This window comes from Lepeophtheirus salmonis, chromosome 3, assembly GCF_016086655.4.
Source record: "Lepeophtheirus salmonis chromosome 3, UVic_Lsal_1.4, whole genome shotgun sequence".
Classification (NCBI taxonomy): Eukaryota; Metazoa; Arthropoda; class Copepoda; order Siphonostomatoida; family Caligidae; genus Lepeophtheirus; species Lepeophtheirus salmonis.
In genome coordinates, this window is record NC_052133.2 from 37,449,453 (window position 1) to 37,462,619 (window position 13,167).

Here is a 13,167-nt window from a genome sequence, read left to right on the forward strand (position 1 = left end):
CTCGATTGCTTATCCAACATAGGACATCAAAAAAAATTTTTTTTTTTTTTTTTTAATTATAGCTTCACCCCTTCACTTTCAAAAACTTAGCGTGGAACCTGCACTAATCGGTGCCGGCTTTATAGAAAACATTAAGAGGATTTACTTTAGTCGACGCAATTGAATTTTTACTATTATGGATTTTCGTATGAACTTAATATAATTTTCTTTAAATCAAAATTATTTTCTTAAAAAAAAACAAGATTCGAAATTTCTTCGACAAAAAAAGAACAAACTCAAATTTAAAAATAGAAAAAAAAGGAGCCCGCATATTTATCTTCTTTAATGTCCTATGCTCTGCCCCATTCACACTTTTTCTATTCATCCGTTAATTTCTTTACATTCATGCAGTTAATTTTTCTTAAACACAACGTCGAACAGACGATCAGTTTTTGCCCTCTTGAGTTGTTCATTTAGAAGTTCCATTTGACGTATACAATCTCCTCTTCCCTCCGCGGAATTAATCTTGAACAAATTCTTTCAGATTGCGTAGTTAGCTATATAAAAATTCATGCTACCTTAAGTGTCTCAATTTCAGAATTTTATTTATTAGTTTTTTAGGATAGATTTTGAAAGACTTTCTTTTTTAAATACAAAATGGGACATTTTATGCGACAATGGGCGGCCTCCAAGGATCAGAAAGACTTCTGTTTGTGAATAAAGTTATCAACTTATCACTACTCTACTTGCATGTATAATGCATATCAAACAACAACAATTAACGCCCACACACACAAAAAAAAATACTATACATAAAATATATAACTCTATTATTAGAAATGTTAAATTTTAACATTCAAAAATATTTAGATACATACATTTAAGCTTAAGTTGTACTAAAATAACCGAGAGAAGTTTTTTGATTTTTTTTTCTCCCAAAGCATAAATTCTTTGGAAAGGATGATTGTTTTTGAGAGACGAATAATATCTATTTAAAGTACAACAATAACAAGGTTAAATATAGGTATTCTTCTTGCTTCTATCTATTTGAACTCATTAGCTTCCAGGTCTTGATTTGTATCTACTCCACCTTCTATTAGCTGAATAAATATGAACCAAGCTTCAGAAGTTGTTTTATCTAAGCTTAAGTTTAAGATTGAATATATGTAGCTAAATATTATTATATATAATTTTAAAGATATTTTTCAAATCTTTAGGACTCATTTAATATTTTTTTTAATGACACACTCTAATCTGTAGTCTTTTGAATAAACGTCCGAGTCAAAAAGGAAAAAAAAGAACAACGTTGCATTCGATTTCGAGTCCCCAGAACTATTATATTTAGTGATGCTAATCTTAAGCATTTTTTAGCATTCCCATTTTGAGTTCACCAATTGAAGAGTGTTGTACTTAAGCTGTAAACATTAATATTCTATTTGTACACACGTACATCTATACATACTCATTTTGTTTTCCATGAAAGGTATGTCGTCGAAAATATCGATAAAATCAAGTTTCCATGATTTTACCGTCATGTTAACAGTTGTAACATCCCTCCGGAGCTGAACTTCGATCATAAAACCATTTTGAACTATTTGTAGAAGGCTGGACACAAAAAGAAACTGCATTAGGTGAAGAATCGTGTTTCATCAAGACAAGGCCGGGCCGCAGACATATTTAGAGCTAAATTTATAATTATGCTTATAAATGAGTTTAATTTACAACAAAAGTATGTGAGAAGTTATTTCATTTTTCCTCATGAGGGAAATCTCTCCACAACTTCAACAAAAATGAATATAATTTCAAAAAAGAACTGGAAGTAGTACCAAACGGTTTTTTTCTTTTCTAATGTTAAATACAAATTATTTCTCCCATCCACACTCATACCACAGTTTGAGAACCACTGTATCATATACATATAAAGATGTCCCATATATTTTTAATAGATAGTATTTCCATTTACGTGTAGCCTCAACTAGTACCAATATTATTTTTTTGGAACTAATTTTCGTTTGACGTGTCAATTTTCTACGGTAAAAGTTCCACGAAATTAAAATTTTAATATTTTAAAACAATTATAATTAAATATGTACATTTATGTAGTCAAAGAATCTAAGGAGATTTTAAGTTAATAGCAGAAGAATTGATTTTTCCAAAAACAACAACAATAACATTTAATTAATAAAATGTCGGTAAAGGATATAATGCGATACAAAATAATTAGTCAAATATAATCTTGCGAGATGAAGAAAATATTTCTTTAATGAAAAATTATACTCAGGTTTGCTGATGGATATTTTCAAAAAAAAAAAATGGACTCTAGCGATTTAATTTTAATTTGATATTGCAATTGAACATTTTAGCAAAAGTGTTAAAAATATAAAAAAGCTATATAAAATGGAGATATTTTGAAGAAAAAATGTTTTTGTATTGTATTTCGATAAATAATTAAATAATATAATCTGGCGCAAATATTAGTATTTACGTATTTTTTGGTAGTTTTTGAATTAATTTATGATTTAAAAAAAGTATTTGCTTACGTACATACATACATTTTTAATTTTATTGTATCTACCAACCTGTCCAAAAAAAAAACCCAGAATATAGGGCAAAAATCAAACCCAAGAGTGAAAAAACTATCAAAGTGAAGCCTAAACACGTCATGGAGGCCTTTAAGGTCAACCCAGCGATGAAAATGTCAGAGTACGCCAAGAAGAGGAAGGTGTATTTGTCTACTATGGACAAGCCCGTCCAAAAGGCTGGAGGAAGGTCACTTAGAAGAAATGAAAGGCCACTCCTGTGCCGATGTCAAGAAGAACTCCGTCTTCAGAGATGTCCACAACTCTTAAATGATCTGAAGCGCAACAGCAACCGGATAATTTTTTTCTCTGATGAAAAGACCTTTACCGTTGACACCGTCTACAACAAGTAAAATGATCGGGTGTTATACTTTGGCACCAGGGACAGTCACCAAGACCAAACATCCGTCCTCTGTGATGATGTTGGGAGTTGTCGTATCAACTGGAGAAAAAATGCCTCCAATTTGATTTCCTGTTGGATACCGGTTACGGCCGACTACCTGAGGGTGTGGAAGGAAAATGTGATCCTATAGATCACCAAGACCATGAAGAAGTCCAAGAAGGTCACGTACGTATTTTAGCAGGATGGGGCTCCGTTTCGTTCTGATAATATTGTACAAGACAAGGATTGGTAGCAACATGAACTCCTGATCCAAGAACCTTTGGCCCCCTCAGAGCCCAGATCTGAATCCACTGGATTACTCCATTTGGTGGTAACTTGAGGTGAAGGACTTCATTGTCCACAACCGGGATATTGATGACCTGAAGACCTCCGTTAACCAGCACTGGAGGATTATGAAAAAGGACTACGTTACCAATGTGTGTGGAAAGGGTTCCGGAGGCGGTTGGAGGCTGTCATTGAGGCTGATGGTGGGCAGATTCATAATTAATGTTCATTGTTATAGTAAAAAATATTATAAAATAAAATTTTCTATTTAGAAAATCATCCTGATCAACTATGAGTATTTTAATGACTACTTAGAGGCAGGTCTTAGTACTTTTTATACATCCAGTAAGTGGAGAAACTTGGAGAAAAATTATGTTAACTGTTTATATAGCTCTTTAATTGCTGAAATGTGCAATTTTTTATGAATTACTAGAAATTACCACTGCTTTAAATTTAGTTAAAATATAACGTATTATAATATTTTATATTTTTTCTCGATTTACCAAAAAAAATTTCGAAAGAATTATAACACTATATATATGACAGAAATGGAAATTCTCTTTTTTGCAGATTTAAATATCACATTATTTTTAAAATTAATTCATAAAACTCTGTCTACATGAGACTAACTACAACGCGTATGCCACATCTTTATACTTTAAAATAGTTAAGTACCAAATTTCAAGAGATAAGCTCTTTTGGATCCAAAAATATATAAGAAACAGTAGCGTACGATAATAAGACATTAAAGCGACTCAGAATTATGCGTTGAAATTTGGGACACTTGATTTACTCATGACTTTGAGCTTGAGTGCCAAAAATCTTCCAAATCTAAGAGAGTCATGCTTATATGCCCTAATGGATTTGACATGGAATAATTTGTGTGTGCCTTTTTTCATCTTTCTTCATTATTTACTGAGTCCTTGGTGTGCTAACATCTCCCTCTAAAAAAAGAATTATCGCCTATCTTTGGTGTAAATTGATTTAAAAATACATAATAAAACTAATTTATATGAATTTAAATATAATTATACTGTACTAATGATATTTTAAATGTAAAAGGTTCTCTTCTTTATAGTAGTAATTTATTTTATCCTCCCAAAGTCATATATTAGGCAGCTGATCTTAACAAGGCTCTTAATTCAGTAATACCATACGTAACACATTCTTCTTACGCTCTTACACAAATCCCATCTCTAGTAATTTGTCATTATAACATATTTATGCTTTATCCCTTTCCAAAAGGACAGGAGTACAATTTCTTGTCCCTATCACATAGATAAAAATGTACAGCTACACTTATAATAAAATATTACTAAGCAACATTATTATAGTATATCGAATAAAATACTATGTAGTAACTAGGGTATTAATATTATGGAGAAATAATATGAATATGATAGTCTGGGAGTACTTAAAAGATAAATAGCATTTGGTACGAATGACTTATTTGGCTAGTTATCAAATGATTTCTATGCTTTTTTCTGTTTCTATTTGAACACAAAAAAAAAACACATTGATGATTTCTAGATTAGTGTTGTGACTCGGTCCGAGACCATTTTTTTCGCTTCCCTCTTAACTAATTAATTCTTGACTGATTTGTACTGATATTGTGGTTCACACAGAAATATAGTCTATGGATCGAAATTCAAATCATGGATCGAAATTCAAACCATTGACCGAAATGTTAATTGTGGACAAGGAGATTTTTTTTTTTATAAAATTTTTGTAGATAAAAAACAAATTCCTCAAAGTGATTTTCTAAACACAAATACATTTTTAGATTTTAGATGAGACCGGTCTAGAGCCCAGTTAAACCAATTTAGTTAAAAGTTTAAAGGTATCAGACTGGCCTAGGATTTCCAGATCAATATCATTGTGAAAAATCAAGAGTTTTTATTTCTTAGATAAATGAGAGTATCAAAAAATGACGATTTCCTTAATTATGTCCTTTCAATTAAAAGTTTGCCAGTTTTCTCTTTAATCAACATTTAAATTCCTACTTCATTAGTGTTAAGTAAAAAGTGTAATCTTGAATCGAAACTGCAATTTATGATTGTTTTACAATAAGTAACAACATAATCATCTATTTACACAAAAAAATGGCCCTTCAATTAACAGAACCTGACACTTGATTACTTTAGTACATACATAAAATGTTACAAAAGCCTTCTACTTAGTGAAATTATTGTTAGCCTGTTAATTAGTTGGGGTGTGAAACTATAATTATTTATATTTTATTATAAATGGATATTGAATTTAACCAGAGTAATTTATAAATCGATAAACTTAATGGCTTCAATCAAGCAAATTAAAAATATGAAATGGTGCTACAAATTTTTTTCTAAGACTTAAAATGAACTTAATGACATTTTACATATTTAGTGTAAAGAGACTCTTAGAAAAGAGGAGACAAGACGGTTGAAATAATAATTAAACAAAAAAACATATATCAAAATAAGGTTCACTCATTCACAAAGTACCCCAATAAAAATAATTACAGGGATAAGACTTTTGTGAGCGCGAGGATATATAACTGTAATTTTTCTCTACAAAACGCCCATTCCGAATAATGACTTGACTCAAAAGATGAACATGTACATTTTTTAATAAAAAATGACGGGATGGGATTGACCTCTGTTTTCGTCTTGAGACTTCCCCTTTAGAACATCTATTGGAAATTTGCCGAGGGTTAGACAATATCTTGTGTTGGCACATTTGGATTAAACCTATTGTATTCTTTTCATTTTATTGGATAACATTGACAATACATATAATGTTTAACATAATTGAATCATTTTTATTTTCTTTCAATATAGGTTTTAATCCCATAGAGTTAGATATCATCTTTTATTATTATGCCATTGATTTATTCACTGGTTTGGAAAGCGAACATGACAGTTATCGACTACTTGTAAAAGGATTTGAAAGTTTTTCTACTTTTTGATGAATCAAAATAGTCATTGCAAAAACTTCATTCCCCTCTCTCCGATATCATTTACAACAGATAGGTTTTTCACCATTGATTTTATATTAATAAAGCTACTGTTTGATTTCCATTTAGACACATGTGTTTAAAAAAAATCAGAACTGATATTTTATATTCGAAATAACGCCCAACTATCTAGCCTAATGAATTTTGGCAAACTAGTTGTATTCTATTTAGGTACATGTGAAAATTTTGGTTTTCCAAATGTAGATCCATGTCCATTTAAGCGTTTGAAGGGAATTTTGCTCCTAATCCTCATATTCCTACTTTATCCATAGACTTACTTAGCAATGATAATTCTTCTGTAAAACATCACATATGCAACCCCATTACTTTGATAATGATTCTTGACAAAGAAAGTTGTGAATTTTTATTTTCGAGGATAGTATGAATTAGATTCAAATTATTTAGAGTGAGGCTATCATTTTTTTTTTTTGTATTTCAATTTCTCTTGTTATTGTAGGTATTCATAGAAAACCCATTTTTATGCAGTTCACTATTTGGAAACTTTATTAAAATCTTCAAAATAAATAAACTTCAGAACTTATTGATTATTATTATTATTAATTTTTTTGCATCCCTAGCATGTGAAAAATATTTCCCCAAAATAATTACTAGAAACAGGCCAAAGCCTCTTCAATAATTTTGGTATAGATATGCAAACTGCAAATAGTTTCCCAGTGTTCGATGTTATTGTGTCAAAAACCATTCCCCAAACATTTTCTGTTTATTTCCAATCACCCCGTGGGTTAAAAGTAGTTTTTTTTTAAATTTTCTGTACGAATAGATCGATGGCTTTGTGTGATAATGCAATAATTTCACTCTTCTAATTCTCAAAAAAAAAGTATGGGTAGTTTTTTTTCAAGAGTTTCCATTTTTTTTCCATCCCAGTGCACAGCCATAATATATAGAGGTTTCCATCAACATATCATTTGTTTAGCAATACTAGTAGCTGTTTCAAAACGATATTAACTGTGCATAACTTTAAACTAATCTTCTTTTCGTCAGCTTTGCTTTCTTTGATCAATGCTGACGTTATTTCTGTCAAGGCTGTGACTGAAACATTATTCTTAAGATCAGGTGTTGTTAAATGTTGGGATTTTTAAGAATTTCATGGTCTCCAGATTTAACCATTAGACGATTTCAATTATTCTGACTCCCCGTTTAATGTGGTAAATTCCCGTCCCATCGCGTTGTTTTAAATATTATAATAATAAATTATAAAAAACAATAAATATTGAGGTAGAAATAATTTTTGTAGTTGTTGATGACATTGTTCAAGTGTATAATTTTGTATAGGTGGGAGGGGAGAATGTCCTGTTAGTATTTGATTTGATACCTAGATTTAAAACTTTTGGTTGCAGGAAGATGGAGAATTGGGGATTGCTTTTAGTTTACACATACATAGTACACATGTTTCGTAGAAAGGGGGCCTCAGCTAATAATTTATTAGTGAAGGGAGCCTTGGCATATTAAAGTTTGGAAAACCCTTGCTTAAGAAATATAATAGTTATCATTTTTAGGGGCCCGAAAAGCTTAGTAGTGGACATGGATCCATAACCTACCCTACCCCATAACTCTTTTATTTACAGCGTCTGGTCCCTAAAACCGTTTTTCCAGATCCGTAAGAAACCCTTAGCTATTTGAACTAAGACACAACTATATCACACTGGTCAGGTAAAAAAATAATTAGAAAACGTTGAAATTAACACATGAGAAACTCATAAAATTGACTTGTTGATTAAAACTAATTCATTTTTTATAATCTTTGTATATTGTATTTTCTTATATATTCAATACAGGACCGATAAGCAATATATTGCAGTCTTGGTTCGACTTTTTTCGTTCCGGTTCAAGAGGTTCAAGAACCGGAACCGCTAGACCGATAATGACACAACCTTAGACTCATTACTTATTATACGAACTTGTTATTAAAAAGGTTGCTGAATAAATATTGGTTAATTTCAGATTATCTAAATTTTACAATATTGAAATGACCGGATTAAAAATCAAGTAAATACCCGATTATGATTAAATTTGACAAGTATTTTGTCTAACATACTTTTTATTAACAATATTTTTATTGTCCTAACCATTCTAAAAGTAAAAATAAAGGAAAAATTGTAAAAAATGGACTTTGAAAAATAATTTTTCCCATTTTAAGGATTTTAGTACTAAAAAAGTACCTGTTCAACGCAGTTTTCATATAAAGTGGATTATTTTCGTTCCCAAAACCACAATAAGCGGGGACCTTCTGTATCTTGCAAAACATAGTTATGTTTTTATTATAATGCAACATAACACAAATTTTGTACTTATTTTTATATAACAGAATATTTAAAACAAGGAAAAGCACCCTCAAAAATGTCACAAGTAATAGATTTGTGACATTTTTTAAGGACCTACAAGTCGGACTGGACTGGATTGAATAAAGACTGACTCGCCATTACATCAAACGAATCCTTGTTCAATACAGGATATTTAATATGAATAATTTTATAGTCTTTTCATGACTTATGTGTGTGTGACAGGATTAGTGGATTGGTTTTCTCTTGTTTTGTTTTCAAACTGTAATATTTTATTCACTATTAATTGTTATTATAGAACAAAGTAAGCTGAACTAGTGGATAGTTTTATTTTTAAGTGCCTTACCTAAAAGAATTAACCCTTCCTCTCAAAAAGTTAGTAATCATTTAAATTATTAGGCATACATATGCAATTATGAATTCCCTTAAATGGGTCTTTGTCATAGTCTCAGCAGACTGAAAATATATGCGTAAGGGTAATGATAAATAAAATGTTTTTATTATCTTAGCCATAGAAAAAACAACGGACAAATAGTAAAAAGTGGATTTAGAAAATAATTTGTTGAATTTTACGGGTTTTAATAGTAAAAAAGTCCCCGTACAATTTAACATATCCTGGATTTTTTGCTCCCAAAAATTGTTATAAGTGTATTTGAAATTTTCAAATTATTAAACAAAAATACTGATATTTTCTAAAAGAGAGTTAATTGAAAGAGATAGATGGAGGAGTAGAGGACAACAGCCCCTTCCGCAAATGAAGAAATTTGTGAAAAATCACCGTTTTGATAGATTTTTTTTTGAGGATTCCTTTTTTCTAAAAAAAATTGTAAAATAACTAGAAACATTGACAGCAAAATATATTATACGTTTGTGGGAATTCACCGTAATATACATATGTAGATATGATTAAATATTTAAATGAAAAAGTTTATTCTTTGGTATATTAATTGAGTAAAGAATAACATTTCGATTTGAAATTAGGCTCTGATTTAATAGATTCATAGACACTGTGAGGACTGCAAAGCCAGGGGTCGAAAGTCATCTTCTGCCATTGAACAAGTTTCTTTTTCAATTTCAAAAACTTTTCCTAGAATGAAGAAGATTACTCTAATTACTTTTCCAACGTAATAATGTTCCAAATGCACCTCACCTTGTAGTTTAATGTCGAAGCTTTATTTTCCAGTTCAAAGGGATCGTGTTTAAGATCATATAATTCCCATTCTGGTCGGTAATAATAACTTTTCAAGTCCTTGAACCAATGTAGATCTTGACGAAAACGGGTTCTATTTAAGATGTCCTTTATAAATGGGTATCAAAACGAGTTAGAATTGAAATCTACAAAAATGCAAGAAATACCTGAAATGACGGAGATAGATACAAGTCTTGATCGATAGGAAAAGGAGACGGGCTGTTCATATTATGGATCAATTTATATCGTTTTGTTCTCAAATATCTCATGGGATAGTACATAGTCACTTCATGTAAATTATGTGATCCAAATATGGAATTTCGCTTCATTTTCGAGTCATCTATGGAAATTGATCAATGTAAGTTAATCTGAATTACATGTAGGGACACTTTTAGTGTGAGTGGGGCCCAGGGGAATGAGGATCATTTTCTTTCTTTCCTATTTTAAACTTTAATTTTATTAATTATATTTTTACTTTTTACAAAATAAAATGTTCTTTTCTTTTTTTAATGATATTTTTTTAGTAAAAATAAGAGAAATAATTCTATATCTTTTTAAAAAAAGACCCTTTTTAAAGAAAATCCCAAGCCTTTTTGGCCTTCTTTAATAATTTATGTTGCTATATAATTCGTTGACGTTTTTATAAAACAATTTATTTCTTTATATTTTTAAAACTACCTTTTAAAAACTCGGTAATCTTAGCGCAAACATTTTCGCCGCTGGTAATAATGCCGCCTGTCTTATTTGCCGCCCTTTTTATCTTTTTATATGTTCGTTTCGAACTTTACTGGTTATTTCGATCAGATTAATTTTAAAGTTAGGAGAGGAAGAAAAAGGAGCAATAGTGATAAAATGATTTATACATAACTATCGAGCTCCCCCCTAGTATTAGAACTCATAGACTAATCCTTCCTTATTAATTATTTCATCAATTACATCTTTTCTTCTTCTTCTCCTAGTTTCATATAATTAATAGGATTGACATATAATAGTAAAGTTCGAACCGATTATATAAAAGACGGCAAATATTTCGTGTAACAAAATCTCATTGAGACAAAATTACGAGGTGCAAAATGGTTCGCTCTAAAATTAACTAGAAGCTTTTTCTATGTCTCCTTTTTTGTGTATATATTTACAAATGATTTCCAACACATACTCCAATGAAGTGATCTCATCCTAAAACTAGCCCTGATTGCATTATCAAAATCAGTAGTGAATACCTTCAAGTGCATGGAGAAGAGAACGCCCCGTTAGTTTCAACTCTTGTTTGGGTAATTTGATTTTTAGCCAGGAAAGGATCGTCGGAACAATATCTAATAGACTACTCAAGACTGAACTACGTTTTCCAATTATTCCTTTCTTCCTAAATTCGGGAGTGGAAATAAAAAGGGGCTCTTTAATTCCGGAATCATAAAAGTTGGTTCGTCCATTCGCAAAGGGTATACCATTATCTGAAGAGAATATAATTAGCGTATCCTTCCAAAAGTCATGATCCTTTAATAGTTTTATGATCAATCCAATACCTAAAAACAAATTCTGGAACTAATTCTAATATATGTTTGTTAAAATATTCACCCTGATCTAATCGTGAAATGGTAGTGTAAAGATCAGCAATATCCTTTCTAGCTTGGTAGGTGTCTTGAATATAGAAAGGCAAGACAATGTCGTTGGGATTATAATCGATTGGTGTCCAATCGGGGATACTCCCATTCCTTCCAAATTTCTCACAAAAAGATCCGTATTTTGGATGTGTGTGTCCACATCGATGTGGGTCATGGAATCCAAGATAGAGAAAGAAAGGCTTATCATCCGTTCTTCTCTTTTGTAAAAAATCACCAGCTAATTTCTTCATTAAGGTGATGTTCCGTCCAACTTGCATCATGGAGTGATTCTCTTCTGTGTGACTAAAATTAAAGGGATATACAAAATCTGGTCCCACGTGCTTCTTTCCAATTATCCCTTTAATAATTATAATCAAAGAAAAAATATTAATTTGTAGGCTCCACAATAAAAAAAAAGAAGGAATTACCTGTCGAGAAACCGTGTTCCGTGAGAAGCTTCGGAAGACTTAATACACTATCTAGAGAATTGAAGTGGTGAATTGAATTGTGTAGGCCATACATTCCATTTTGATGCGATGGATAGCCCGTAAGAATTGTTGAACGACTTATGTATATTTAAAAATGAGATAATTATAATAAAAAATTAATTGACATCCAGGCTTGGATATTGAACAAAAAGGCTTACTGTTCATACCTTATCGTTCATTTTTTCGCGCCTCAAATTGAAAAAAAATTGAACGATTAACATAATCTTTTTTTAAACGCCGTTCATTTCTTTACTCTAGGACTAAAGCTAAAATGAAAATGGTGAAACGATGACCACGTGATCATTTATTTTCATATTTAATGGGCCACAATAATATTTTACTCTCCACTAGGGGTGCTGAGGATATCATTTATTACTCTACAATTTCGGAGAAAGTAGAAAAATTACAAACATCGCGTGAAAAAGAATAAAATGACGACATCTGTTCTTCATTAAATGCAATTTTTCACTAGGGAAAAGTATGTTTTTGGTAACCAGCTAAATTAGGACAAAAATTGATCCCGTAGACGTTGTTGCGTTGATTAAAAATTGAAGGAAGGAGTACTTGAATGGAATTTTTCCAGAAATGAACGGATGAATGGGAAAATTGTGAAAGGGTCCAAGCCTGGTAGTAGTACCCAGTTTATTTATACCTAGGAGAACAGCTACTGACTGAAGTAAAGGCCTCGTCAAATACACAACTCTGTTTTCCTAAAGCGTCAATATTGGGAGTAACTATTTTGCCATTTCCATAGATCCCGGACTCCATTCCTAGGTCATCAGCTAACAAAACATACATATTGTATGTAAATCATTGAATATCCTATAAATATTAACAACCCCTTACCAATCATGAGAAGCACATTTTTCTTTAAGGACTCGACAGGTCTCCATATCAAACATACTAAAATAAACACGTATATTCGGAACATTTCATTTGACGGACTTCACGTTGAAAATATGACTGATTCTATTTTTGAGTAATGTATTTTGTATAGAAATGATCAATCTTAACAATTATTGTCGTTCAATTGTATGACACATGAGTGAGGAGGCTCAATTATTGTGAATATTATGAGCATATGACGATAAGTAGCACTATCAATATTAGTGTTGTATTCGAGTATTACTCGAACTGGGAGAAAATAAAACTCGGCTTTGCTCAAGAAGAACAATTTTTGGAAAACCTACCTCTCCACTGAACTTGAATGATCAAAACTTGAAATAAATTTCTGGAATACAAAGTGGGGATCCAAAACTTGCAGTATCATAACTGAAAAACGTGGAATCAAGAAAAGTCAACACAAAACCAATTTGTAATATGTTTAAATATTATATTTAGCTATATTTTTATGACTCTTCATATGCTG

General features: G+C 30.9%; 1 protein-coding gene across 1 annotated transcript; it reads right to left on the reverse strand.

Annotated features, from left to right (window-relative positions):
• Positions 1–9,360: 9,360 nt before the first annotated feature.
• Sgsh (N-sulfoglucosamine sulfohydrolase) lies at positions 9,361–12,843 on the reverse strand. The gene is made up of 8 exons (XM_040709178.2): positions 12,645–12,843; positions 12,451–12,580; positions 11,739–11,875; positions 11,285–11,668; positions 10,930–11,232; positions 9,877–10,049; positions 9,671–9,817; positions 9,361–9,607 (listed from the first exon to the last, which is right to left on the reverse strand). The coding sequence occupies exons 1-8, from the start codon at positions 12,727–12,729 to the stop codon at positions 9,464–9,466; spliced, it is 1,503 nt and encodes a 500-aa protein (XP_040565112.1). The 5' UTR covers positions 12,730–12,843; the 3' UTR covers positions 9,361–9,463.
• Positions 12,844–13,167: the final 324 nt, after the last annotated feature.

Coding starts and splice junctions, on each gene's coding strand:
- Sgsh (XM_040709178.2), bottom strand. CDS start 12,729: ATGTTCCGAATATACGTGTTTATTTTAGTATGTTTGATATGGAGACCT. Junction 12,581..12,644: donor AAATGTGCTTCTCATGATTG/GTAAGGGGTTGT, acceptor ATGTTTTGTTAG/CTGATGACCTAGGAATGGAG. Junction 9,608..9,670: donor CTTCGACATTAAACTACAAG/GTGAGGTGCATT, acceptor TCTTCATTCTAG/GAAAAGTTTTTGAAATTGAA.